Source organism: Cyprinodon tularosa, unplaced genomic scaffold, assembly GCF_016077235.1.
Source record: "Cyprinodon tularosa strain WSP-4 unplaced genomic scaffold, ASM1607723v1 ctg232, whole genome shotgun sequence".
In the NCBI taxonomy this organism is placed as follows: Eukaryota; Metazoa; Chordata; class Actinopteri; order Cyprinodontiformes; family Cyprinodontidae; genus Cyprinodon; species Cyprinodon tularosa.
Window position 1 is genome coordinate 1,092,066 of NW_024038870.1, and position 25,444 is coordinate 1,117,509.

At 39.1% G+C, this 25,444-nt stretch overlaps 1 protein-coding gene across 1 annotated transcript; it reads left to right on the forward strand.

Moving 5' to 3' along the window:
• Nucleotides 1–5,122: 5,122 nt before the first annotated feature.
• Nucleotides 5,123–16,231, forward strand: LOC119784716 (carbohydrate sulfotransferase 5-like). The gene is given in 3 exon segments (XM_038286913.1): nucleotides 5,123–5,220; nucleotides 12,557–13,513; nucleotides 13,516–16,231. Coding segments are annotated over 2 exon segments (1,206 nt in total). The 5' UTR covers nucleotides 5,123–5,220; nucleotides 12,557–12,735; the 3' UTR covers nucleotides 13,944–16,231.
• Nucleotides 16,232–25,444: the final 9,213 nt, after the last annotated feature.

Sequence of the window (25,444 nt, forward strand, 5' to 3'; positions counted from 1 at the left end):
ATATGTCAGTTGTGATACAATATGTAAATAAGTGAATGCATAAGTCTTGAAAGAAATATGTCTTCAGAAATATCTGAATGCATATATTATATTAGTAAACAATGCAATAAAAAGAAACTTCATTGCCCTTATGATAGCGCCTTTCTGTTCCACACTTTTTCTTATTAAAATTCTTAAAAATTCAACTTTCTCAGATTTGCAGCTCTAAAATACTATCGATTTTCCCTTAAATGAGCTGCTCTCCAGTTAAAATTTCCTATTAAAAAATTTTTTTTTTTTTGCTTTTTAAAAAAAGTTCAAAAAATAAACATGAATGACAAAGAAATATCAGTACACAATAAAAGGGAAGGTAACAAGTAATAGGGGTCAGCTGGATTACTTAGATAGCAAATGAATTGTTTTTTGTTGAGGGTGTCATTTACAGCTCAGTCTGTCTGAGTTTAATGAAGTCTACAACAAGGTTTATTCTTTTTCATTTGGTAAATCATAACAAAAAAGTATATAGTTCAGCTCAGCCTAAGTTTCACCTTGGTTTGAAGTGCATTGTTGAAAACAAACAGGTCAGAACAAAGGCTTTCCTGTAGGTGGTACAGCATCTTTGCTTCTGCGTTGACTTCCTGCATGCATCAGCAGATATCTGAGCTCTTACACACAAAGAGATTGTTTTGGTGATACTGAAACAATGCCAACCATTTATAGCATCAGAATTCTTCCCTTATCTTCCAGCTTTATTAAGGGTACTAATCTGTCCTCAGCAAAAACAGAATGAAGGGAGCTGAACAGGATCATTAGAAGCTGGATGAAATGTCATTGTGATCAAAAACTGGATTTATTTTAGCAAATAATAAAAAAAACAAACTCGTATATTACAAGGAGCCCATACTGGGAGAAAATGTCATTGGTATTTACTTGTTTAAATTGTTTTTATAGTTTAAGGTACACTTATCCAAAAATCCACTTTATCTGAAAACTTTAATAGAGATCGACAGAGAGACGTATCTTTTCTGCACAAATGTGGGGAAAGTATTGCTGTTATAATGTCATCCTCAACCAACCTCTAATGGCTGTGCTTATATGTTTTGCCTGCAAGCCTTTCTCTAACACACTTTTTCCTTCCACTTAACTTTTTTATTAATATCCCTATACAACACTTTTTACATTTAGCTTTGTCTCCAATAGCCTTTAATTCCTCACCCACCCTGTGGAGTGACTCCCCTGTGGACAAGTGTCATGTCAGCAGTCTTTTCATGTTTGTGTAGACCCAAAACACAACTTTTGTTTTTAGACATAATAACCTCATTGCTTTAAGGTAAAACTCAAATTTACCAAGAAACAGTTTTTGTGATAAGCCATCAGCGAGATAATGAAAAAGAACCAATATAAACCTCTACAGTCGATCACCTTCCATTTTTGCCTTGAATGAGTGGATAATTCAACATTTTTTAAAATTTGAATTTGCTGAGATGCTCATTGGGGATTTTTTTATTGGAGGGAACAACTAAAAACTAAAGTTTTATATTGATATTTTCATCAAAGTTATAAGTACTTAGATATCCAAACTGCTCATTAGGTGCAAGGCTTATATTTTGATTGTACAGCAGTATAGCCTCCTAACTCTTAACTGTTTACTTTAGAGGATCAGCATCAGTCATTAAATCATTTTAATTTAATCACTCAAACATATAGATTAGCTGTGGGATGCTATTAGTTATGTGGAGTAAGTTCTTAAAGTGAAGTTGATGAGATAGAGCTTCAAAGTATCAAAGCATGAAAAATATCAGCATTCATTTTAATTCTCACATGCAAGGCGAAATATGCAAAAAGAAATGAAATATACTGTTACAGTAAAACTAATGTACAGAATGTCTACTGTGACCAAACAGAATGTGGGTGTAAAGCAATGTCTCTGTTATACAAACATAATGTGGCACTAATAAATGTATGTAAGGAGTATTTTTATTTAATGTTTATTAATTTATAAGAACAGACTGACCCCTTTTGGAATATTTACATCTTTTTCTCTTTCATCTAGTAATGTTTTACCTGTTTCATCTCTAAGTGTGTTTAAATCTGCTTATTTTTTATTTATTTATGTTCTGTTTTTTTCTGTTTCTGTTGATTTTATATAAGTTTGGTTTCTATGGTGTTTTTTTTTTGTTTTTTTTTTGCAGATGCTCTGACTCTAGTTGTTTTCCTTGTTTTTAAAGTTTCTTTGCTCTGCTTTCTAATTATGTTCTTGAACATTTTTGGGTCACAAACTCATTTGTTTCTAATCAGTTTCTTTAAGATTTCTTTTAAAATTCTTAAGTTTGTACGCTCACTATTTATGTCACCTGACTTTGTCCTGCCCCAGAGGCTCCTTCATCTGGTACAGATAAACTGTCATCCATCCATGCATCCATATCTTTTTTTTATTTTTTTCCAAAACAGTTCAGAATATATTTATAGAAATAGATTGATGTGAGTTGCTGTATGATGATTAAATATATGTTGGAAAGCAGAGTTGTGTTTATTTTATACTGATGGTTTCCATAAACTTTTCTGGATAAAACACGGTTAAACAGCATATATGCGTGAGAATAGAATAATTAAAAAACAAAATCAGTTTAATGTTTTCTATTATGGCACATATAAAAACTGTAAGAAGAAAGAAATGAGTAATTTGTGCCACACCTTGTGGCAGCAGCAGTTACAGTGAGCACCTTTCCTGTGACTATTCCTGAATAAATCAATAAAGCAGGTTTCATCTGTGGTGTCTCTCACACTGCAGCTTTAAATCTTTTTTATTGGTATAAAATGTTGGCACTTTGATAAGTAACAATATTTCATTGTCCTGGAACTTAGGTGAGGCTTTCAGGAACTCAGCCATCTGTTTGTGTCCAAGGTTTGACAATCTTTGTCAGTAAACCGGAACTAAGTACTATAAAACCTATAGCTTTAGGGACTGGATAAAAGGCAATTTCGTCAATTTTTTTTTTTTTGTCTTTGAAACCTTTTATGACACTTATCTCCTTTATAAGAACTGTAAAAACAGCAATTTTAAAAACATGAACAGCAGCACTCTATTCATTTTTTGTTATTTAACTAAATATAAAAATCAAGCTGAAGAACAATAATGTCATTGCCTTTTTGGTTAGTCTGTAATTGATTTTTACTGTTTATTTACACCCAAATGTCAAAATTTGCTATTTCATTTTTTGAAATGTAAGCATTAGGATCATTAAAAAGGGTCTTTAAATTACAAATTTAAAATGTTCTTCCTTAAATCCAATCTGGCTTCACCAACCTTTAAAATAATGTGAAAACTTTTCTCACTAGTGTTGTGCAATTTCACCACTTGATTATGAATACATTAAATAACTAGAACTGGAAGTTATATTTAATTAATAGGCCATTAAAATCAAGGATAAAACAGAAATATTGGTAACTTTGTATATATATATATATATATATATATATATATATATATATATATATATATATATATATATATATATATATATATATATATATATATATATATATATATATATATATATATGTATATATATACAGTAAATCACACACACACACATATATATACGTGTGATATATATCTATACACATATATATATATGTGTGATATACACATTCATATAGAAATCATGCAAAACACCATGTGAATGCTATTGTTTATTTACATGGATCAGTGGATAATTGTTGTTTCATGGTAACAAATTGAAACCGCAGGAAAACTACAAAGAAAATAGTGCTGTTTAAAAGATTCAGATATGTTGGTGAGTTAGGTGGAGAGGTGGATAAATGTGTTTAGTAGCCACAATAGTGGCGTGAAAAATCAACAGTTATATCTGCCAGCACAGGATACGCTTTGTTATCAGCCGGTTAATACAAAGCCTGGGCTTTAAATTTCCTTGTATCTAAACGGGCTTAATGATCCCTCAGAGGAACAATGTGCTCTGAGTAACTCTTTACCCTCCAGTTTAGCCTCCATAACTGAACTCATTTATTCATTTTTCTTTTTCTTTTCATTCATTTTTTCCACAACGTATCAATTGCTAACCATATATTTAATTTAAAGTCAGAACTATGATTTTCATTTATAATTGCTTGCTCTTCTTCATACTTTGAAAGTCATATTTTGGAGTATTGAATTTACTGTTTTTAATTTCAATATATTCATAGACTTATTCCAAATTTAAAGATCAAAATTTAGATTCAAATTAAAAACTATGAGATTGTGTTGGGAGATGTCTAATTGCTAAATTGTGGCATCTAGATCATCAAAGTGGTGCACAAATACACATATAACCTTAGATCTGTTAAAACCGTTTTTTTTCTTTTGTTCATATAAGACCACAGCTGTGTGGGTAAGGTAGACAGATAAGCCCACAGAAGTGGTGGAAAGCTGTGGACCATAAATACAGCTCAGCTCAAAAACAGGCTCAAAAGCATCTAATGAATTCAGTTGATGGGGGAGTGGGGACAGTTGCAACAGTGTTAATTTAACCAACGCAAATGTATCTAGACTGATAAGAGTCATACACCTACACTCATTTACCTCTTCCTTGTTTCAGCTAGACAGCAGACATAATGATATCTTCATGGAGTAATGAAAACATAGGTAAAAAGTAATATTTTTGATGATTGCTTTTTTTTTGTAGAGATTTTTTTTTCATAAAAAATATATATGAATATAGTAAAGTTTAAAACTAATTTTACCTTAACAATAGCATTGAATAAGTAAATGTATTCTTCTTAAATAGATTTTCTATTAAACTTAATAGTTTGAGTTAATAAATTCAAATGATTTAAGGCAACGGGTTTCTTGAAATCATTTCAGATCAAATAATTGATCAGGTTTCACATGACAGCGAGGGAAGGGGATCCTTCCGCTGACCGCAGGTAACCTCCCTGAAGGAATTGCTGAGGGTCAATTCCCACGAAACAAACTTACGGGTTTCTAAACGAATTAAACATTACATAAACAATTTAAACAAATTTATAACTTAAACTTAATACAAAAACTACTTCAGAATAAAATCAGACCATTTGAATTACCTCACGATGTCCTCCTGTTTGTAGATGTAAAGTAGGCCCCTCCTGCTGATCAGCGTTCGCGGCTCATCTGGTCCCGCTTCTGTCGCAGTTCATGTCCAGGGAACAGGAGGAGAGCTGTGCGCATCCTGGGAGCCATTATCACTGGTTAATAAACACACTAAGGTAGGAGTTCACAATTGTTACACTATATGGATATAAACCGAATAAACTTCTCTTTATTTCATTAAAGATACATTTATGTATTGTTCTTATTAAATCAGGCGCATTAGATGAGGGCAGGTCAAAGTCTGAGCTTCAGTCGCTTTATATGCTTTAGATCGATTGAGATATATTTTTATGTTGGATATTTGGCTAAAACAAATAAAGATGGACAAATTAAATACATATAGAAAAATTAACCTGCAAAGGCTACAGGTGGCCTATAATGATGTACAACCTGTTTTACGAAAGTTAATGTGTCAGTTTATATGTAGGTTAAATGCATCTGGAAAGGATATTATCTTGTCAATTATTGACACCAAACTTAGTGCAATCCTATATCAGTCTAAGCTGTGGTGACGCTGGTATTACTGTCTTCTTAAAGTTCCTGTTTAGTCGATAATGGTACTTTTATTGTGTTTTTTTTATTATTAACTATTTTTATTTTATGTATGTATTTATTGGACCATGAGTCCGGAATAAAGTTCTCTTTCTTTCTTTCTTTCTTTCTTTCTTTCTTTCTTTCTTTCTTTCTTTCTTTCTTTCTTTCTTTCTTTCTTTCTTTCTTTCTTTCTTTCTTTCTTTCTTTCTTTCTTTCTTTCTTTCTTTCTTCTTCTTCCTTCCTTCCTTCCTTCCTTCCTTCCTTCCTTCCTTCCTTCCTTCCTTCCTTCCTTCCTTCCTTCCTTCCTTCCTTCCTTCCTTCCTTCCTTCCTTCCTTCCTTCCTATCTATCTATCTATCTATCTATCTATCTATCTATCTATCTATCTATCTATCTATCTATCTATCTATCTATCTATCTATCTAAAGGAATAAACCACAAAATATAAAAAGAAGTAGTTAGTTTTTACATTTCATTCCGTTACATTCATTAGGTTTTAAAAGTGAACATTGTATCTCCATTACAAGTATCTTATTAAAGAATGATGGGCTATTCTTCACGGGGAATTAAATATGTATAGGTAGAAGATTCTACAACTCATTTGACAGGACATGAGGTTACTTGTTTTTGGTTTGTTTAATATGAGCCAGATGCGGATCATTTCATTTTTATTTAGTTATTACAGTACACGAAGAACTCCTGAGATTATTTTCAGATTAGATTCATCTATTCTGCGAGGAAAAATAAATTACTTGGTTCCAGGTACTTAGAGATTCACTTCCAGAAAGCCCATATTCTTATCTTCAGGTAACACAGAGTACATGTCAGATTAAATAATACCACTTATACTTCAGCGATAGTATGTAGTTGTTACATTATTGTATGTCTCATACCATGTCCGTTGGTTGTGCTGTTCTTTTTACATCTCTTTGCAGGTGATGAAGCAGACTGAAAATTTTTTATCATTATCTCCCTTTTATCTCCTATTTTTTTCATCTTTTCTCTTTTTTCTGTTTTTCCTTTACTGTTCCACCTACATTGCAGTGTCCATATAATCTGTAAAACTCCCTGCATAATTATAATAAAGCAATCTATATGCATAAATTTTTCTTATTGCCACATCACCAGACAGGACACTGTGAAAAAAAGGAAAAAAAAAAGAAAAAGATATTCCTTTAGGGATGGTAAAAAATATCGGTAAGCTGAGACAGCAGTTGCTTATGGCCCACAACCTCTTAAGCCCGGTGTACACTGTGTGATTTTTTGTCCTTTTCGGGGTGATTTTCCAGTGGTGCGAGAAATTTCCGATCGGGCCGACTTTCAGCCTGATCATGCACTGGAAAAACCATCTTGAAATAAGTTAAAATTTCCTAAATTAAGTGTATTTTCCCTTAATTTTAGTAAGTAAATTAGATAGTTTGCCAATGGAATGAGTATTTTTACTCTTAAAATTAGATATTTAGATAATTTGCACTTGAAATAAGACAATGCAATTGTGTTTTCTGATTTTAAGTGGAAGTTGTCTTGTTCCAGTGGCAAAATGTCTCTTTTTCTTCCTCAATCCAAGAATAAATGCACTTATTTTAAGAAAAAAATGACTTATCTAGATTTCAATTTTTCCCAGTGTGCATTGTGAGTCGTGTAGTGTACAGGGGGTAACGGGGGGCGATCAGCCTCTCACGACCAGCTCCCGATCAGGAATCGTTAGGTCAGCAGAAAATCAAACACGTTTGATTTTCTCCCAACCGTCGTCGGCAAATCACTCAGTGCAAACAAGGATTCTCCTTCTGCTTCTTCCTCTCAGATGAAAACCCAGAAGCATGGCGGGGGTGCGAGTGAAATGGAATTCTTTCTGTAAAATTGACAGACCGTGGTAACTGGAATTTCTCTGCCATGTCTTTGTACAAATACGTTGTCGCCTTTTCTTTTTAGGGCTTGCAACACAAAATGCACAAATTGCCAAGGCAGCGCATTTCTCTCTAGTGAGCTTCATAATCCCCTTCTGTTTGTTTGGCTTCCGGATTGACGAGTCACAGCAGCTCCATCTCACTGCGGGGCTGAGTCCGACATGGTTTTTAGATGTACAGTGTGAGCAGGTAGATCGCATGAGAGATTCGTGCTGCACATACATTGTGAGCTTTGAACTCACACTGTACGACTAAACCCTGCGGTTTAGTCCCTCTCAGTCAGTGTGGATTTCCTTTATGAGGCTGATTGGTAACACCAGGTCCTTGTCAGCACTGCTCATGGGCGCGCTTACATGGCAACACCTGACCAGGTAACCTCAAAGAAAAGAGGGTTTAGGTATGGTTTGTTTGGTTTGGGTGCTGGTGTTTTGTTTAAATTGAGACACTGCCCTATTTTGCTCTTCCACTGGTGGTGGTGTGGAGTGGAAAAGTATAAAGGTGAGAGGGCAGAAAGGGTTTTGGTGGCAGGAGGTCATACTGTCTTTACCGCTTTCTTTGGCATACAATAGCCTTTATCCTATGGTTAAGCTCTGTCATATCCACACTCTCCCTAATTACCTGTCCATCTTACTTGCTTTAAAAGACTGCCACTCCAACAGATTACTCATTTACAAACTGACCTCAATAAATGGGAATGCCCATAACTCATCTCCCGGTCTGGACATCATCTTGTAAGCTCTTTAATACCAAAATTCCAAGCACCCAGAAGCGATTAAAAGGTGATTGATAGTTGCTACAGGCCTTAAATTAAATTTAGACTCTTCATGCATGAATTTAGCACCTACATCACTTTATTCTACATGTTTTCCAGTATCAGAAATGTTTAATAATTTTTTTTCCTTCATATTCCATTAAAGCTGCTATTGTTTATGGCAAATAGCCAACAGGGGCGCAAAAAGCGTGTTGAAAAAAGAAGTCGCGAAATAACTTCCCATGAATTGAGAAGGATCCAGCGTGAAGGTGCCAGAAATCTATTAGCCACCAGAAGTGCCATATTTCAGATCTGCAACATATCTGGAGTGCCGAGAATCACAAGGTGCTCAATACTCAGGGACCTGGCCAAGGTAAGGAAAGCCGAAAAAAGGCCACCTTTGAACAAGACACACAAGACAAAACATCAACATTGGGCCAAGAAATATCTAAAGATTGATTTCTCCAAGGTGATTTGGTCTGATTAAATGAGAGTGAGTCTTTATGGGCCAGCTGGATGGGCATGAGGCTGGATCAGTAAAAGGCAGCAAGTTCCTTATCGACTCAGACGGCAGCAAGGTGGAGGTGGGGTACTGGTATGGGCTGGTATCATCAAAGATGAGCTTGTGGGACCTTTTCTGGTTGATGATGGAGTCAAGGTCAACTCCCAGACCTACTGCCAGTTTCTGGAAGATACCTTCTTCAAACAGTGGTACAAGAAGAAGTCGCCATCATTCAAGAAAAACATGATATTCATGATGGGCAAAGCTCCATCACACGCATCAAAATACACCACAGCGTGGCTGGAGAAAAAATAATGACATGGCCCCCTTGTTCACCTGATCTGAACCCCATTAAAAAACCTGTTGTCCTTCATGAAATGTGAGAACTACAGGGAGGGAAAACAGTCCACCTCTCTGAACAGTGTCTGGGAGGCTGGTGTGGCTGCTGCACGCAATGTGGATCGCAAACAGATCAAGACACTAACAGAATCTATGGATGGAAGGCTTTTGAGCGTCATGGTGAAGAAAGGCGGCTATATTGGTCACTGATTTGTTATTGCGTCACAAATGTCACAAAAGCTTATTTCTGAATTTGAGCTGTTATATTGGTTTACCTGGTGAAAATAAACAAGTGAGATGGGTATATATTTGTTTTTTATTACGTTGCCTAATAATTCTGCACAATAATATTTACCTGCACACACAGACATCCTCATAAAATGGCCAAATAAAAAAAAAAAAACACATCAACTTCCAAAAATATGAAATTTTGATATTAAGGAGTCTTTTGGGTTGATTGAGAACACAATTGTGGCCCAATAATAGAAATAATCCTCAAAACGTAAATATCACATGATGATAAAAAAACTTAAACTTTTAAAATGCAGTCAGAAATTGCAAAATCTCAATTGGGTGTGATTTGCACTCTCACCACCAGATGGCAGAAAAGTGATTCCAGTACGATTGTATCTGAAGAGCATGAACAGCAACTAAGCTGCATTAAAATGAGAGGAAGTTGTGTAGAGGGGGAAAAATATACAAGACAGAACTAGCTACAGTTTGGATCACATTCTGTCAGTAAGAACTGAAAGATATCATAGACAATCTGTTATTATTAGGCTTTTTGTTGTGATGTGTGTAAAAACCAAACTGAAACACTAAGAAAGGATAAAATTATAGGGTCACCTTTAGGGATGGGAATCGAAAACCGGTTCCTGTTCAGAACCGGTTCCGTATTTTCCGATTCCATGGCATCGTTTGGCAGCTCTCTGAACGATTCTTTTTTCGATTCCCGCAGCACCAGAGCATAGAGCGCCGGCTCTGGGGAGCACGACTTACGTCACGTTTTTTACGTAAGTTACGCAAGTTGGAAGAACTATTCGAGGAGGAAGACAACGAGCTGCGGTCACTTTGTGAATCAAAGCCCCGTCTTTCCTTAGCCCAGAGGGTAGATCAGGAAATCCAGCTCTATAAAAGCTTGCCCTCCATCCCCTGCAGGGATAGCGCCACACTGTGGTGGTGGAACAAGCAAGATACGCTGCCCTTGCTATCTGGACTGGCTGAAAACTACCTCTGTGTGCAGGCTTCCTCCACCCCATCTGAGAGGGTGTTCTCCACGGCTGGAGACACCATAAGCCCTGAAAGATCCCGTATCCTTCCAGAAAAAGCAGATATGCTCATCTTTCTGCAAAAGAACTGTTAATTTTCCCTACTACTGTTTTATAACTAGTATTTTTTGTTATTTAAAATAGGTTATTATCCCATCATTTGTTATTAGACATTGTTGGTTATTAAGTTTGTTCTTGTATTCATTTTTTATTTAAACACGGATGTTACTCCAGTTTCACATTTCCTGTGGACATCTTGATCTTGTTGATTTTGTAAGATTGTGCAATAGTTAAGTAAACAAAGTTGATGCTGATAATCAAACTGTTTGTTCTCCTTTTTCCCCCAAATTGGAATCGAAAAAAGAATCGATAAAGAATCGAATCGTTTCATAGAATCGAAAAGGGAATCGGAATCGTGAAAATCTTTTCAATTCCCAACCCTAGTCACCTTGGTGCTATAATAACAACAATATCTATTCACACATTCCTTCAAAAATATTCTATATATCGATCAAGCAAAGGTGGCTGTACTGGAAATACCAAACAGAAAGTAAAAACAAAAAGGTTACAGTAAATACAAATTCATTTTAAAATAAATATGTTTCCAGCTTCATTAATTTGATCAATCTCTTCAGAAGATGAGCGTAGCTGAGAAGGTTTTGAGTGAGCAAACAACTTTGTGGAGACCAAGGATCACAGCTGGCAGATCAGGGATACAGTTGTGGAGTCTAGATAAAGTTATCATAAATTACGTTGTAATTATGGTTCTGTGAATTCCTGGATGACTGCCAGTGGCAGTCAGCAAAGTGGATATGTCTCCTTGCGCTCTATGCAGGTCGAGATAAAATGTAAACAAAGTCACTCATGGGACATCTAGCTCATCTGGGCTTGCATCTAATTGCTTATGAATCAGAAGTGGAAGCAATTCATCAAACCAACAACATTATCTAATTACCTAAAAGTTAAACAGTATTTTTTTTACAGAATTACACATAGGCTGCCATGACTTATACTTATAAATCCTCCTCCTCTGTTGCAGTATTGAAGGATGTAATCAGTTTAATACACACCAATCATCTCGTCACGAGAAAATGGATTTCTAAAGAGAAAATTATCATCTCGTTATCCCAAAAAAAGGGATTTCGTTATGTTTAGATAATGAGCTCTCGGCTTCCGTACAAAATAAATGGACAGCATGTGAGTTAAATATGAGCGTCCCAGCTTATGACTATTTGATATTTCAGTTTTTCTTTTTTAATAAATTTGCAAAAAATTCTACAGTTCTGTTATTTTTTCTTTCTAGATGGGGTGCTGAGTGTACATCAGTGAGAAATAAAATTAACTTTTTGATTCTAGCAAATGGCTGCAATGAAACAAAGAGAGAAAAATTTAAAGGGGTTTAAATACTTTCAGTACCCACTATATAAAGATGTATTTAATCTAAGATACTTGAGTGGCACAACGTTCAATATTGATATAAATCTCCATTGTTACCGTTTCTGACCATTGCAAGTTTAAGGTTTTTAATGCTTGTGCAAAAGCTTAAAAGATAAACTTCAAATGTGAGCTTTTGTATTGAGTTTTTTCTCTGAGGACTGCACTTCCTCTACAACTTCTACTTGTTTTATTTTAATATTTGCCCATTTGATCACCAGTGTCATCTGCTGTTTAAAATATAAACTGCAGTAAAATCTTTCACTTTAGTTGAGGGTATGATGATCAGAGGTAAGTTCTTAAAGTTGAAATTCTAGACTTTGAGTCTGCAAATTAAAAAAACACATTCATAGGTTTAGATTCCAGTATTAGGCCCAAGCAACATTAAAACTGTAAAGGTTAACTGGAAATCAAATGGTTCTTATTCGGCTCTTAAAAAAAGATGGATCAAAGCATTTGAAAGGCAAAAATATATATAAAATCAGCATCAGCAGTGCACTAAATCAATGTTTTTGGGCAAAAGGGCTTTAAGGCACTCTATACAAACCCATATTATTGTTGAGATTTGACCTGGTTTTGGACCAGGTCTTAGAGCAGGAGAGCTGTCCACTCTTTGTCAAGCAGGAGGTATGCTCAAGTTTTTAATGATAGTTGTTCATAAGTATTTCAGTACATAATACTAATATATGTCTTCTCTCTTTGACTTATTTCCCCACAGAAACAACATATGTCTGTCTCCTTGCAAGAAGAAAAGGCAGATCTACTGAAATCCATGAGGCTGATAAACATTCCTGACCTTTAGAGTTAACCTTAGCCTAAAGCAGATCAATTTAACACCTTGAAGCAGAAACAGAGCTGTTGTTCTCCTTCACCAAAAACTGACAGTTACCTTCAGCTATGAGATTTTGCAACAGAATTAATTTCAAAACTTTGATTTTCCTCATGCTCCTGCAGGGGGCAGCATTGTTGCTGTTCTGCAACTGGTACTACCAGCTTGGCTCAGCAGACTCTGCCCCTCCAGACCGTAAAGTTCACGTTTTGCTCCTTTCATCATGGCGATCTGGTTCATCCTTCATGGGTCAAGTGTTCAGTCAGCACCCTTCAGTTTTCTATCTCATGGAGCCTGCATGGCATGTTTGGAGCCAAATCAGAAAATCTGGTTCAAGGACTCTACGAATGGCTGTTAGGGATCTAATGCGGAGCTTGTACCAGTGTGACTTCTCTGTGATGGATGCCTACATGTCAGATAAGCGCAAAGCTTCCTCCTTTTTTTTGTGGTACCAGAGTCGGGCTCTGTGCTCGCCTCCTGTCTGTGGCCTCACACCATTTGGTCAGATAAGCAATACGGATCAGTGCCAAAAGGAATGTAATGGTCGACCTTTTGAGATGGTGGAGAAAGCCTGCAAAATCTACAGCCATGTGGTCTTCAAAGAGACTCGATTTTTTGAACTGGAATCCCTTCACCCTCTTCTTAAAGACCCCAACCTTGATCTTCGAATTATTCATCTTATCCGGGATCCTCGGGCTGTGTATCGGTCAAGAGAGCGGTCAGCCCTAGACCTCAAGATGGATAATGCCATCGTCTTGGAGCACAAAAGCGTAACAGCAGCGGAGGAAAATTATGAAGTCATGCAAGAAATCTGCCAAAGCCACATCCGAATCAATCAAAGTGCCACCAGAACCCTCCTCCGTTTCTAAGAGGTCGATACAAACTGGTCCGTTATGAAGACGTAACACGCAATCCGCTTCAGGAGATCCACGATATTTATGAATTTGTAGGTTTAGAGATGACTGATGAGATGGCAGCTTGGATAAATAATATGACCCGGCCAAAAGGAAAAGTCAAGGTACAAAGTGCTTTCCAGATTAACTCCAGAGATGCTGTTCAAGTGTCCCAAGCTTGGCGCACAACGCTCCCCCACAACAAGGTCAAACGTGTTCAGGAGGTGTGTAAAGAAGCCATGTCATTGCTTCACTACAAGACAGTCGACAGTGAGAAAGAACAGAAGAGACTAGATATTGATCTGTACAGGTTAGGAAAGCCAAAAGGGTTTGCTTGGGCCCTGCTAATCCCCCAGATAAAGGGAGCAAGTAAAACATATTAAGTCATAACAAGAACATATGAACATAGTAAAACACTGATGCTGTAATCAATTCTTTGACAAAAACACCTTTCTCTGTTCATTTCTTTAGATCTAAGTGATGAGTCAGAGAACAAATGTATTACATGACAGTTCTTTTTTTATTTGTATGACAGTATCGAAAAAAGTTAAATGAATGCAATAGCCGGGATACCAACATAGAAGATGAACTCGTCACAACTTTGCTTAAACTTACTGAAAACTTTAAGTAGATTTTACAAAAGCTCAACTTAATTTGGAAGGAAAATTCTTTGCAACACATGTTTATTGTCTTGTCCTTAGTACATGTTCATGTAACCATCCTAAGCAATGTTATGGAAGAGGAACAGGGGTGAGGTGAGTGATTTCATTGAATTAAGGTGTTTGATTGTGTTACAGATCTATAAGAACTGGTTCTGGATCAATTTGTCCATTTTCTAAGTTGTGCCACTATTGCCCCTTTGTATTATATCATACCTATTAACAAAGCCGTGTACCTACACCAAGGTGCATTTGGTAATTTTCAGTATGGTATGTTTTTAAAAATAAATTTCTGTCCATCATCTACTTATTCCGTCAGGGTAAACCCACACACCTAAGGGCAACTTATAGAAGCCAATTAACCGAACTGTCCGGTTTTAGACTGTGGAAGCAAGTGGAAGTGCCTGGACAGAATCCATGCATGCACAGGTAGAACATGCAGAAAGACCCTGGGCCAGGAATTGAACCTTGAACCTTCTTGCTACAAGACAGCAGGGCTACAAAGCAAAATGACATTCCAATATCTTTAAAAAATCCCAGCTGGATTATTGTAAGTCTCTTAACAGGCCCAATCACTCTATTCCCTCTTTATCTTGCTCAAAATGCAGCAATGGAACTTTAACAAGAAAAAATAAGCAATGACACATCACTGAGGTGATGACCTCATTCCACTGGCTCCTATCTATTTTGGGATTAATTAAGGATTTTTTTTTTTAATTTCTTTTAAGTTCCTTATAGACCTTACACGTGTAAAATTCTTCACTCTGCTGTACACTAATCCCCATCTTATTCCCTCATGTAAGCTGACTAGATGCTATTGGTGGTTCCTAAATCTCAAATCGAATGGTAGTCTAGCGGTTTCTGTTGTGGCTCTAAAGCTCTGGAACCAGCATTTGACTGGAAATTTGAAAAATGTAAGTATGTTACCTTGCAGCAGGAAGGTCCCGGATTAACTCATGGCATAGGGTGTTTTTGCACAGAGTTTGCCTGTTTTCCCAATGTATGCATGGATTCCCTAGGCATACTCAGACCTGACCCGACAGTCCAACAACATGAATATTAGGTCAAACTGTGACTCTAAATTGGCCTTAGGTCTGAGTGTGTTCGTGCATAGTTGTATGCCTATGTGTTGCCCTGCGATGGACTGGTGACCTGTCAAGGGTGTACCCTGGCTTTGCCAATAGACTGCTGGTTATTCGTATCATCCATCCATCCATCCATCCATCCATCCATCCATCCATAGGTTTGTGATTTAATTGTCTCATGGCGATTCCGTATCTCTTAGATATTTTAAGCATGACCGCTAACAGGGGAGGACAAATAGGTCAATTGTCCCAGGACAGAGGGGGGCCCAAAATTGACACTTTGACCATTTGAAATACAGGCAGAGGTAATTTTTCAGAAAACATTCTTATGAAAATATTTATTATTACAGTAAATAAATATTCATATATATCTGCATTAGGTATATGTAATATGTTATCTTTAAATAAGGGGCCGTTAGAACTCCCCCCACCCAACATAATATGGTTTGACCAGGACAACGGTGGGCTGCAACTTTTAAAGTTGTTTCGCTGAAAATTAAAAATGTCAGGTTTTCAGGAGTCCAATGCACAGAAAAAAAGAGAAAAAGTGAGAATTGACACCAAAGGCTTGAGGGATTTTATGCTTAAATTAAAAAAGGAACCGGATGGACGAGTCAGGAATAGGTACAGGAACAGAAATGCAGAAGAATGATGCCCATTCAGAGCCAAGAAAGAAGCAATACGTATATCAATGTGATTTTAAAGTTTAGCATCCACTAGCTAGTGTGTGGGAGGAAAAACACCTTTTCTTTAACAGAAATCCTTGAGCTTGAGCTTAGCCCCAAAAGAGCAGAAAAATGGCAGAAGACTGTTGTCCCGGGCCCTAGCAAAGCTGCAAGCTGGCCTGATTTTAAGTCTCCAGTCTCTACTTTTATAGAGGTTATTTTATTTTTTTTCCATTTGTGTCAAAAATAAGCAGATGTAAAATGTCTAGATGTTGTGCTGTTGTTGCATATGTGTTTTCTGCATATGTCTCAGTTGCACATGTATTTGTTGCATATGTAGATTCTGCATATGTCGCATACATAGATGCTGCATATGTCTATAATGCATATGTCTATGTTGCATACGTAGATGCTGCATATTTAGATTCAGCATATGTCTATGTTGCATATGTAGATGCTGCATATGTAGATTCTGCATATGTCTATGTTGCATATGTAGATGCTGCATATGTAGATTCTGCATATGTCTATGTTGCATATGTAGATGCTGCATATGTAGATTCTGCATATGTCTATGTTGCATATGTAGATGCTGCATATGTAGATTCTGCATATGTCTATGTTGCATATGTAGATGCTGCATATGTAGATGCTGCATATGTCTATGTTGCATATGTAGATGCTGCATATCTAGATGCTGCATATGTCGATTCTGCATATGTCTATGTTGCATATGTAGATGCTGCATATGTAGATGCTGCATATGTCTATGTTGCATATGTAGATGCTGCATATGTAGATGCTGCATATGTCGATTCTGCATATGTCTATGTTGCATATGTAGATGCTGCATATGTAGATGCTGCATATGTAGATTCTGCATATGTCTATGTTGCATATGTAGATGCTGCATATGTAGATGCTGCATATGTCTATGTTGCATATGTAGATGCTGCATATGTAGATGCTGCATATGTCTATGTTGCATATGTAGATGCTGCATATGTAGATGCTGCATATGTCTATGTTGCATATGTAGATGCTGCATATGTAGATGCTGCATATGTCGATTCTGCATATGTAGTTGATGCAAGAGATAGGTAAATTTATAAGCTTAAAACTTTAAAATAACCCCAAGGGACCCCGCCTCTGTCCTGTGAATAAATGTGTGCTCACATTGGCAGAACTGAAAGTGCTTTAGATGGTATCTAGTGTCTGGATCACCAGGGTTTTCAATCGCCGCTCATCCAACCGAACAATTTTTCCGACACTAGGGGGCATAATAGGCCAATGGACGCTAATACATATCCTTGATGATTTTTCTTAATAAACTCTTATATATTGAATGGAAGTTTTGGTGAATTTATTCCAGCTCTGTGCATAATTATCTGTTTAACCATGATTTCTACTCGAATCACTCTTTCATTTATTGTTTCCCCTAACGGGGTGGGCAATAAGCATCTTAAAGTATCACAATATTATTGAGGCCTATTATTTGAGTTAACCCTTTTTATGAATTATGGGTGGCATTTTGATCATTTTAAATGTCCTCCAAGGATATGTATTATCAGCGTCCATTGGCCTATTACGCCCCCTAGTGTCGGAACAAGTGTTCGGTTGGATGAGCCGCGATTGAAAACCCCGGTGATCCAGACACTAGATACCCTATAAAGTAAAGCACTTTGAATTCTGCCAATGTGAACACACATTTATTCACAGGATAGATGCAGGGTCCCTTGGGGTTATTTTAAAGTTTTAAGCCTAAAGCCTGAAGTAAATAAGATTAAAAAAGATTCGCCGAAATCTAAACATTTTGGAGCTATCGATAATGAAAGGACAACCTTTCAGTAATTTCTAATAAGCACACAAAAAAATCTACTTCCATTTTTTGTAATGGCAAAGGAGAACAGGCATCAAAGACCAACGACAAGGACCAAAGACATGGACCAACGGCTGAGAGCAAAGGTATTAACCGATGCAGCGTCTACATATGCATTATAGACATATGCAGCATAGACATATGCAGCATAGACATATGCAGCATAGACATATGCAGCATCTACATGCATTATAGACATATGCAGCATCTATTGCAGCCTCTACATGTGCAACATAGACATATGCATTATGGACATATGCAGCATCTACATATGCAGCATAGAAATATGCAGCATCTACATATGCAGCATAGACAGATGCAGCATCTACATATGCAGAATCTACATATGCAGCATCTACATATGCAGCATCTACATATGCAGCATCTACATATGCAACATAGACATATGCAGAATCTACATATGCAGCATCTACATATGCAGCATAGACATATGCAGAATCGACATATGCAGCATCTACATATGCAACATAGACATATGCAGAATCTACATATGCAGCATCTACCTATGCAGCATAGACATATGCAGCATCTACGTATGCAACATAGACATATGCATTATAGACATATGCAGCATCTACATATGCAGTATCTACATATGCAACAAATACATGTGCAACTTAGACATATGCAGATAACACATATGCAACAACAGCACAACATCTAGACATTTTACATCTGCTTATTTTTGACACAAATAGAACCTTATAGAGGACTGAACTCTTTCTAATTTTTTTTAAATATATTTTTTTTTACAGACTTAGACTTACAGTTTGGTAGAATTAAATTTACCTTTGTATAAAATGTTTTTCTCATATCTCAGTGTATTTTTTGTGTCCTGTTTTAACTTAATAAAAGGAATCATCACTGAATGAGTTTTTACTGTTGCCTTATTGTTTGTAAAGTTTACTTCTCAGCAACAGTTTGAAAGTGTTTGGCATATCTTTTGTTTTTAAGTATTTTTTATTTATTTCTTTAGGATTTTTTTTTTATTTCATGCCTTCCGTGTCTTTCATCCTTTTCACTTTTAACTGGCCGCATTTCCAAAAGAATGTGGCACACCTACACAGTTACGTTGGTCACAGCAGTGCTCTATATGTGTGAGTAGTTTTCCATTACTCCATGTTTTTAAATGCATCACTGACTTGTCATGTTCGGATTAATGTGTCTAACCCACATGCAGAACACTCGGAGGCAGAAGAAAAGTTCAAAGATTTATTTACAATAAATGTACAAAATTTGATCCGATCCAAGTGGGGACTTGACTGGTCACGAGGGGGTTCAATAAATGTGCACAGTTTGATCAGATCCAAGAGGGGGCTCTACTGGTCACGAGTGGGTTCACTGCTGAGGAGGACAGAGAGATTAGTGGAGGTCCAGGTATTTTGCAGGTTGAGAGTGTTCAGGTCAGTACCTATTCTGGAGTGGAGCAGAGCTGCAGAAAGGGGGAACCTCTTTTAAAATTAATTTGCTGTCGATATCTTCTAGAACAGACCTAATAGCAGAATCTACTCACCTAAACTCTCCAGCGGCAGCCATTGTTGTTGTCACCTATGGGCGCTTTGGTCACGTGGTTGGTTACGTTACTGTTGATCATCTGTCCATCATCGTATAAAGCTCGACCTGACAATTTGATTGGATCGCCAGAGAGTGGGCGATCATACTCACGCTACTATGGAGCAATGCCAGACCGAACTTCCCGACCTCAAACGTTGTGGTCACTCACCAGACCCGGCGTGCTGCAATGGCATTAAAATTAGTTGCCAGGGTGAACCAAATAAGTTTGGACACCATTGATGCTGTGAAGCAGGAGTTTCCTAAACTTTTCAGAGGACTAGGACTGATGGAGGGCGAGTATAACATTGTTCTGTCACCTGATGCGCAGCCTTTCTCCCTCTCAACGCTGAGGCGGATATCCCTCCCCCTACTGCCGAAGGTTAAAGAGGAGCTCAACCGTATGCAGCAGGAAGGGGTCATCACCAAAGTGGAAGAGCCAACAGACTGGTGTGCACCTATGGTGGTTGTCCCTAAGAGCTCAGGCAAGGTGAGGATATGCATTGATCTCACAGAACTGAATAAATATGTCATGAGAGAAAAACACCCACTGCCATCAGTTGAGCACACGCTCGGACAGCTAGCAGGAGCAAAAGTGTTCTCCAAATTGGATGCCAATGCTGGATTTTGGCAGGTTCCACTGTCAAAGGAGTCTTCCCTGCTCACCACCTTCATTACACCTTTTGGGCGCTATTGCTACAATCGGCTCTGCTTTGGGATTTCATCAGCACCAGAGCACTTCCAGAAATGCATGACACGGATTCTAGAGGGCCTGGATGGAGTCCTTTGTCAGATGGATGATGTCCTCATCTGGGGGACGACACAGCAGGAGCACGATGAAAGACTGAGGAAGGCACTGTTTCGACTCCAGGAAGTAAAAGTAACACTGAATGACAAATGTGAGGTTTCTAAACGCAGCATAAAGTTCTTGGGACAAATTATTGATGCATCAGGAGTGAGTCCAGACCCTGATAAAGTAAGTGCTATAAGAGCCATGGAGGAGCCCAAAAATATAAGCGAGGTGAGACGCTTCCTGGGTATGGTGAACCATCTTGGGAAGTTCCTCCCACACCTGGCAGAGAAAACCCGACCGTTGAGAGATCTTCTGAAGAAGTCAAACATGTGGTTATGGGGTCTGCCACAGCAACGAGCTTTCGACGCCATTAAAACAGATCTGACGACACCACCAGGACTAGCGTTGTATGACCCGAATGCAGAGACATGCGTGTCAGCAGATGCATCATCGTATGGACTCGGTGCAGTTCTTCTCCAGAAACACCCTGATACAGGATGGAGGCCAGTGGCATATGCATCACGGTCTCTCAGCGAGACAGAGCAGAGGTATGCTCAGATTGAGAAAGAGGCTCTCGCTTCAACATGGGCCTGTGAGAGGTTCGCAGAGTTTCTGATCGGGAAGAGGTTCCACATTGAAACCGATCATAAGCCGTTAGTTCCGCTGCTGGGGTCGAAGAGTCTAAATGAGCTTCCTCCTCACATACAGCGACTGCGAATGAGACTAATGAGATTTTCTTACAGTATTTCCCATGTGGCTGGCAAAAATATCGCTACAGCTGATGTCTTGTCTAGAGCTCCAATCCTCAACGAGTTGGGAGGACTGTAAGAAGAGGAGGTCAACTTGTACGTTGACTCAGTCGTTGCATGTTTACCTGCCACGGAACCACGACTGAGGGAAATCCAGAGACATCAGGATGGCGACAGTGTACTCCAACAGCTGAAAAAGTTCTGTGTGGACGGATGGCCAGATACATACTCTATTGAAAAAGGTTTCCAGCCTTATCTGCCATTTTCAGGGGAACTTACTGACCAAAATGGTCTGCTTCTGTATGGTAGCAGAATAGTGATTCCAGCTTCTCTCAGGAAGGACATTCTATCGAAGCTGCATGAGGGTCACTTGGGGATAACTAAATGTAGAGAAAGGGCCAAACATTCAGTGTGGTGGCCAGGTCTTAGCAGTGAGCTGAATAAGCTGTTGGAGACCTGTGACACATGTTGTCGGGAGAGAACTAAACACAAAGAGCCACTACTGTCCACTGAATTTCCACAAAGACCATGGGTCATGGTGGGAGCTGATCTATTCCAGTTTAAGGACAAACAATACTTGATTGTTGTGGATTATTTCTCCAGATTCTTTGAAGTTGTAAAACTTACATCCACAACATCTGAGGGAGTGATCGAACACTGTAAGTCCATCTTTGCACGCCATGGCATGCCAGAACGTCTCCGTTCGGATAATCGGCCACAGTTTGCTTCGGATTCCTTCAGAAGATTTGCACAAGAATGGGGTTTCAGTCATGAAACATCCAGCCCAAATTTTCCTCAAAGCAACGGGGAGGCTGAGAGAGCTGTCAGAACTGTCAAGAATCTCCTTAAAAAGGCGGGGGATCCGTATCTAGCTCTTATGGCTTACCGTTCAGCTCCATTAGCGAATGGATTCAGTCCAACTGAGCTTCTCATGGGAAGGAGGATAAGGACAACTGTTCCTGTTACTCAGTCGCAGCTAACGCCAAAGACTATTGATGTGGAAAAGCTGAGGACTGCGGAGAACAACTACAGGCAGAAACAAACACAAAACTACAACCGGAGGCACCGGGCACGCAACATGTCACTCCTACGTCCAGGGGCGAATGTGTGGGTGACAAATCTGCAAACCAGAGGAACAGTGGTGTCTGGAGCAGGGTCGCCTCGATCCTACATCATCGAGACACCCAGAGGCATGAGTTGAGTTTCACTGAGGAACAGGAGACCTCCAGCCTATCTGGATGATTATATTTGTTCATAGGAACTGAGTGAGTTTTCTGCATGGGGCAGAATAATCCCCACACTCAGATAGAGGATTTGGGTAGTCCACCCCTCCCTCTTAGTAGCTAAAGTTAAATGTTAAATGTTATTTGTAAAGTGACCTTGAGTGTCAAGAAAGGCGCTGTTAAATAAAATGTATTATTATTATTATTATTATAGAGATTGCTCTAATGTTCTGAGATTGATCTATACCTTAGTTCTAATGCTGGGTCTGTGACCGGAAAGACATTTAAGTTTGTGCAATGTTAGTGTAAACTAAATAAGCAGTAATAAGTTAATGTTCTAGCACATTCTGCTGTGGAGAAGTATTAGTAAGATACTGAGTTAATCTTGGTTATTCCACAGGATGCATCTTTCTGGTGTGTAATTTAAGTTTACATTTCTACATGTTCTTACGTAGACCCTCATAACAAATCCTATTCAGAAAGGGGGATGTAGTATCAGGCTATCTGTGCATAGGAACCTTTGTACTGTATTGTGTTGGGCGGGGGAACAAATATAAAGTGTACCTGCTAAGTTGAAGACTGGTCACACGTGCTTCTGTGTCGCCTCAACATATTGTTTAAGATACATATCGGAGAACAGAACACTAACCTGGTCCAACAGCTCAAGATTGAGACTGTTCCCCTTAAGAAACCACTCAGGGTTTCTGCCATTGATGGAAAGAGGCTGCACCAAGTCACTCACCAGACCCGGCCGTTGGAGCTTCTGATTTCTGGTAACCACAGAGAGATCATAACTTTTTTTGTTTTTCCGTCTGCCTGTTCGCCTTTAGTGTTGGGATACGAGTGGTGGCCCACATCAATTGGGCTGAACACCACATCGAGTCTTGGTCTGCTTCCTGTCATGTCTCCTGCCTCCGTTCTGCAGCTCCTGCTATTCAGTCCCCTAGAGATGGGGGGGAAAAGGATCTTCCTGACCTTTCGTCCGTTCCACCCGAATATCACGACTTGGCTCCAGTTTTCAGCAAGGTCAGCGCAATGTCTCTCCCACCTCACAGGCCATATGATTGTGCCATCGACCTGTTACCAGGAGCTCCCCTTCCCAGCAGTAGACTGTTTAACATTTCCAAACCTGAGAGAGAAGCCATGGAAAAATACATTAATGAGTCTCTAGCTGCTGGTATCATACGGCCGTCTTCATCCCCTCTCGGTGCTGGCTTCTTTTTCGCGGGAAAAAAGGATGGTTCTCTTCGACCCTGTATAGACCACAGAGGTTTGAACCAAATAACCATCAAAAACAAGTATCGCTTACCATTGCTAGCATCAGGCTTTGAACCAGTCCAAGGTGTAACTGTGTTCACTAAACTTGACTTAAGAAATGCTTATCATCTCCTGAGAATAAGAGAGGGAGACGAATGGAAGACGGCATTTAAAACTCCATCCATCCATTTTCTTTACACGCTTGTCCCAAGTGGGGTCACGAGGGATGCTGGTGCCTATCTCCAGCAGTCAATGGGTGAGAGGCGGGGTACACCCTGGACAGGTCGCCAGTCCATCGCAGGGCAACACAGAGACACACAGGACAAACAACCATTCATGCACACACTCACACCTAAGGGCAATTTAGAGAAGCCAATTAACCTCACAGTCATGTTTTTGGACTGTGGGAGGAAGCCAGAGTACCCGGAGAGAACCCACGCATGCTCAGGGAGAACATGCAAACTCCATGCAGAAAGACCCCGGGCCAGGAATCGAACCCAGAACCTTCTTGCTGCAAGGCAGCAGTGCTACCCACCGTTCCACTGAGCACATTTAAAACTCCTATTGGCCAATTTGAATATTTGGTCATGCCTTTTGGGTTAACTAATGCTCCTGCCTGTTTTCAAGACCTTGTCAACGATGTTCTCAGAGATTTCCTCAACGTTTTTGTCTTTGTTTACATTGATGATCATCCTGATCTATTCCAAGAACCAATCTGAGCATAAGAAACATGTGCGTCTTGTCCTCCAGAGATTGCTTGAAAACAAACTTTTTGTAAAGACTGAGAAGTGTGAATTCCATCAATCATCTGTCACTTTCCTAGGGTTTGTGCTCGAGGGCGGGCAGGTGAAGCCATCGGAAGACAAAATAAGAGCAGTGGTGGACTGGCCCACCCCCGAGAATCTCAAACAGTTTCAACGATTCCTGGGGTTTGCTAACTTCTATCGTCGTTTCATCCGGAACTACAGTCAGACAGCTCAGCCTATCACAGCCCTGACTTCAGTCAAGAAATCTTTCCATTGGTCCCCAGAAGCCGATGCGGCTTTCAATAAACTCAAGGCTCTTTTTTCTAGTGCTCCTATTTTGATCCAACCTGACCCCTCTAAACAATTTATATTAGAGGTGGACGCATCTGATTCTGGCGTAGGAGCGGTTTTATCTCAACAATCTGATTCCGATCAAAGACTCGTCCCTGTCCTTTTTTTTTCTCGCAGACTTTCTCCAGCAGAGCAAAATTACGATGTTGGTGACAGAGAATTACTAGCCATAAAACTAGCGCTGGAGGAGTGGAGACATTGGCTCGAAGGAGCTTAACATCCTGTCCTGATCTGGACAGACCATAAAAACCTGCCGTACATCCAGTCTGCAAAGAGATCTAACCCACATCACTCTCGTTGGTCTTTGTTCTTCTCCAGGTTTAACCTGATAATTTCTTACAGACCCGGTTCCAAGAATATCAAGCCTGACTTACTTTCTCGCCTGTACTCGTCCGACAAACCTGAGATTCCTGAACCTGTTCTCCCAACCACCTGTACGGTAGGAGCCGTCTCTTGGGAGATAACTGATCTAATTAACTTAGCCTTGGTTAATGAACCCGACCCTGGAAATGGGCCACCTAACAAAACTTACGTCCCAACTTCAGTCAGATCTCGGCTCATTCGGTGGATGCATGCCTCGAAGTTTTCTGCCCATCCAGGTATCAGCAGGACGATCGCTTTGATTACCCGGCGGTTTTGGTGGCCGTCCCTTCACAGGGACGTGAAGGAGTACGTGTTGGCCTGCCCCACTTGTGCCAGAAATAAACCAGTCCATCAACCACCTTCTGGTCTTCTTCAACCTCTACCCGTTCCATCTCGCCTCTGGTCCCACATCGCAGTTGATTTCGTCACCGGTCTCCCAGTGTCCAAGGGTATGTCAACCATTTTCACTATAATTGACTGTTTTTCCAAGGCCTGTCATCTGATTCCTCTTAGGAAATTGCCCACTGCCTTCCAGACCGCCC